Below are 3,952 nucleotides of genomic sequence, written 5' to 3'. Positions count from 1 at the left end.
GAAAATATGACAGAAAAACAGCCTGCTTTTATTGCTCAAAGTTGGTTTCTAAGCTAAGATAACATCTCATAGCTGTGCATGGCACAGAATCAGAAGTATTGGAAATTTTATCATTTGACAATGGCTCAAAGAAGAGAAGAGAGCCCCTTAAAAATCTTAGAAATGCAGGCAATTTTCAACATAATCAGTTAGCTCTTGAAAATAATAAAGGAACAATTATACCTAGCAGACGCTCTGCAAAACCTGTTTCACCAACAAAATATGTTCCATGTGAAAAGTGTCTAGGTTTTTTTTAGGAGATCTCACATTTGGTTGCATGTTAAGAAATGTTTAGGAACAAAGAAACGAGGAAGAACACATGTAAGGAGAGTGGCAGCTGCAGATATGTTAATGAATCCTTCACGTAACAGCACAGGTTTAAAGGAAAAAGTTTTACAAAATATGAAAAAGGACATCATATCCCTTGTTGTTAAAAACGATAAACTAATTTTAGCATATGGTTCATGGCTATTTCAAAAACATGGTTCTGAATCTCATTTAAATACATACATAAGCCAAAAAATGAGAGAACTAGGACGGCTGGTTTTGCAGATGAGGGAGATAGATAGTAAAGTTGTTAGTTTAAATGACAGTTTATCAGTTGATTACTTTCCAACCATAGTTAATGCTGTAAGAATAATATGTGATTATGATGAGGAAACACAGACGTACAAAAAACCTAGTTTGGCTTTAAAAATTGGTCATTCCATTAAAAGTTGTGCTATAATAATGAAAGCAAATGCATTAAAATCAAGAGATTCACAATTACGGATGCAAGCAGAGGAATTTGTGGAGCTCTGTACTATGGAATGGACTAATGAGATTTCTTCTCATGCATTAAAAACATTAGACCGAAAAAAATGGAATAGACCTGAGCTGTTACCAATTGCAGAAGATTTGCTGAAACTGAAGAAATATTTATCCAATGAAATGTTGAATGCTACCAAATCTTTGACGATGGCTGCTAATAGGAAGGATTGGGAAAAAAAACTTTCTCAAGCCACTTTAGCTACAATAATACTCTTTAACAGAAGGAGAAGTGGCGAAGCTCAGAGACTGGAATTAGCTATCTTTTCACAAAGGCAAAATTGTACTCAAAATACTGAGATTCTACAAATGCTTTCAAGTTTTGAAAAGCATTTAATACAATCTCTGACACTTTTGCACATAAGAGGAAAGAAGGGCAAAAAAGTACCAATATTACTCACTGATGACATGAAACAAGCAATTGAGTTACTCATAGGAACAAGAGACAAAATAGGAGTATCACCAACAAATAAATACATTTTTGCAAGAACTCAATATGGTTCAGAGGATTGTGTACGAGGAAGTGACGTACTTCATAAATATGCACAAGACTCTGGTGCAAAGTATCCACAATATATAACATCTACAAAGCTTTGTAAACACATTGCAACAATGGCACAGATTCTTAATCTTAAAAAGTGTGAAATGCAAAACATTGCCTCTTTTTTGGGACATGATCTCGATGTGCATAAAGAATTCTACAGACTTCCCGATTCAGCTCTAACAGTAGCCAAAACAAGCAAATTATTTATGGCTGCAGATAAAGGGACCTTACAAAAGTATTATGGAAAATCACTTAATGATATTGAAGACCTCTCTGTTGAGGAAGACACTGATGGTGAAGAAGTGGACAAAAAATCCATGATTGAAGCAGTTCCCGGAACAAGTTTTGACAATGAAGAAGATAATTCTGGTGAATTATCTAACAAAATAACTCAGGTTAAGAAGGCTAGGAAATTAAATGCACAAAGTAGGATGCAGTGGTCTGATCTGGAGAAGGAAACAGTGAAACGATTTTTTTCTAAATTTTTGTTGTTGAAAAAAGTTCCAGGGAAAACTGATTGTTTGGATTGCATTAAGGTGTCAGGTGATATACTAAAGGAACGATCTTGGAAATAGGTCAAAGATTTTGTCTATAATATTGTGAAGAAGAACAGACATTCTTAAGTTACCTTCCATCCTTCATAAAATCACCATTTACAAAGTCTGTATATGAGTGAGTGTATTGATTCACATGAACCATCTATATTAGGTTATTATTTCGCATAGCTGATTTTAGGTATCAATATTTGTGAAAAAACAAAGATTGAATCTTATTGGTTCAAAGTGTATTGTTATTACATTTTAGTGCTCTCGTCTCCATAATTCAACCTGAATTGTGTTAAAAACTTTCATTCTTGAGTGAATTTACACAAAATCAACATTTTCAATTTGCTTTTTTACCATTTTTGTGCTTTAATGCTATTTTACCTATAATTTCATATGTTAATCACTTTATATCAATGCTGAAGGTTCAAGGTTTCACACAGAAAGTAACTTATTTCAAACTAACAATGTTTGCTCAATAATGTTAAAAGTACAATTTTTATAATATGAAATATAAATGGCCTAAATACTTTACTTTTGTACTTTCAATGTTCCATTTTTTCTTAATTTTATATATTTGATCTACTGTGAAATTTAGTAATACAGATTTTAACTTTTCTGACACTGTACTAACATATATGTGTTCCCATATTGTTCTTCCACTTTTGCATGCATCTATCTTATTGTACACATATATGATGTACCGGAAAGTAGTGATTTCTTTAAGATTTCACCAAAAATGTCCGTATTTTCTAATTGTATTTTGGCGCAATCGCAACACTACTGATATTTATTATTTCAGATGAAAATTAGCAATGTAACAGAATTTGTATGTTCGAAAGCAGTAGGAGCGATTTTCATGCAAATAACCTGCATTGTCATAACATTCAAAATAATAATTAGTACACTTTTTATTCATATCCAAAAATCATATCAGATATATAAATACAGGATCCCTGAGAATGAAAGGTCATTTTTGTGATTTAGAATGAAATATCGTTACACAGTGTACATTGTTTTATTAGGTTTGGCAACACAAACAGTTGTTTCTATAGTAAGTAAGAACTGAAACTAATTTTGCATTAACTGAAACACATGCTGGACTTTTCGCTATGAGCTTTCAATATGCACACCACACAAAACACAACAGATCGTAACAAAACTCACTAGTTAGTCTGATGTCCTTGGTCTACCTGATGATTTTATTTTCTCCACACTATGCATCTTCCATAACTGTGCGAACCATCAATCGATACTGTTCTTGTGCAGTGAACGCGTTTGTAATTTGTGTCTAAATTACCTCTGCACTAGCTACAGATTACAAACATTTTTCTCTTGCATGATGTACATTGCTTTACAACCCCCTAATTTATACTGCAAGTTCTTCCCTGATAGTACACAAAGCAAACTGCAGTTCTTGCAGTTTCGATTCCTCATTCTCCAAACTTCAGCATGGTGAATATCACGATTTTGTGTTATGTTATTGTGTTAGCTGAGTTCAGGTGTTTCAGTGTATGAAGAAGACACTCAGTGCATGTGCAATTAAAATTTACTCTCTGTATTGAGATCTTTAAAGGACTGAGTTTGTAAATAATTTTATCTAGCAAAGTATGAAACTATTATTTACATTATCACAATTTTCATGTTTTCATCTTCTGATCATGATGCTTTTTTTTTTTTAATAAAACTTGTAAAATTATTACCAACTTACTGGAATAAAAAATGTTTCTTAATGTAGAATTTGATTTGAACTTACAGGTAATCCATTTAATAATATTTAGCATACATGAGGTAAATTAATAATATTATTTGTTGGAATGTGCGTGTATTGTATATGCACATTACTAAGAATTGACTGGTTCGTAATTAAAAGAACATTTCTCGTACCATTAGGTTAACTGAGACACTTGAGATCATGATTGAAGGAATCGGACAAATAAGTGTACACGGCTATCATTAAAAGTTTTCCAGCATTTTGTCTCTGTTAACCGACGAAAACATTGGTAAAATCTCATGTAGA

General features: G+C 32.4%; 1 protein-coding gene across 1 annotated transcript; it reads left to right on the top strand.

Moving 5' to 3' along the window:
- The first annotated feature begins 441 nt into the window (after positions 1-441).
- LOC145999286 (uncharacterized) lies at positions 442-1,965 on the top strand. The gene has a single exon (XM_083136224.1). The coding sequence runs from the start codon at positions 442-444 to the stop codon at positions 1,963-1,965; it is 1,524 nt and encodes a 507-aa protein (XP_082992350.1).
- The last annotated feature ends 1,987 nt before the right edge of the window (positions 1,966-3,952 follow it).

Source organism: Lepisma saccharinum, chromosome 15 (genome assembly GCF_977018435.1).
Source record: "Lepisma saccharinum chromosome 15, izLepSacc3.1, whole genome shotgun sequence".
NCBI classification, from domain to species: domain Eukaryota; kingdom Metazoa; phylum Arthropoda; class Insecta; order Zygentoma; family Lepismatidae; genus Lepisma; species Lepisma saccharinum.
This window is presented reverse-complemented; position numbering and strand designations above follow the sequence as displayed.

What these genes read in the sequence shown, in the direction of transcription:
- LOC145999286 (XM_083136224.1), top strand. Translation starts at nt 442, where the DNA reads ATGAAAAAGGACATCATATCCCTTGTTGTTAAAAACGATAAACTAATT.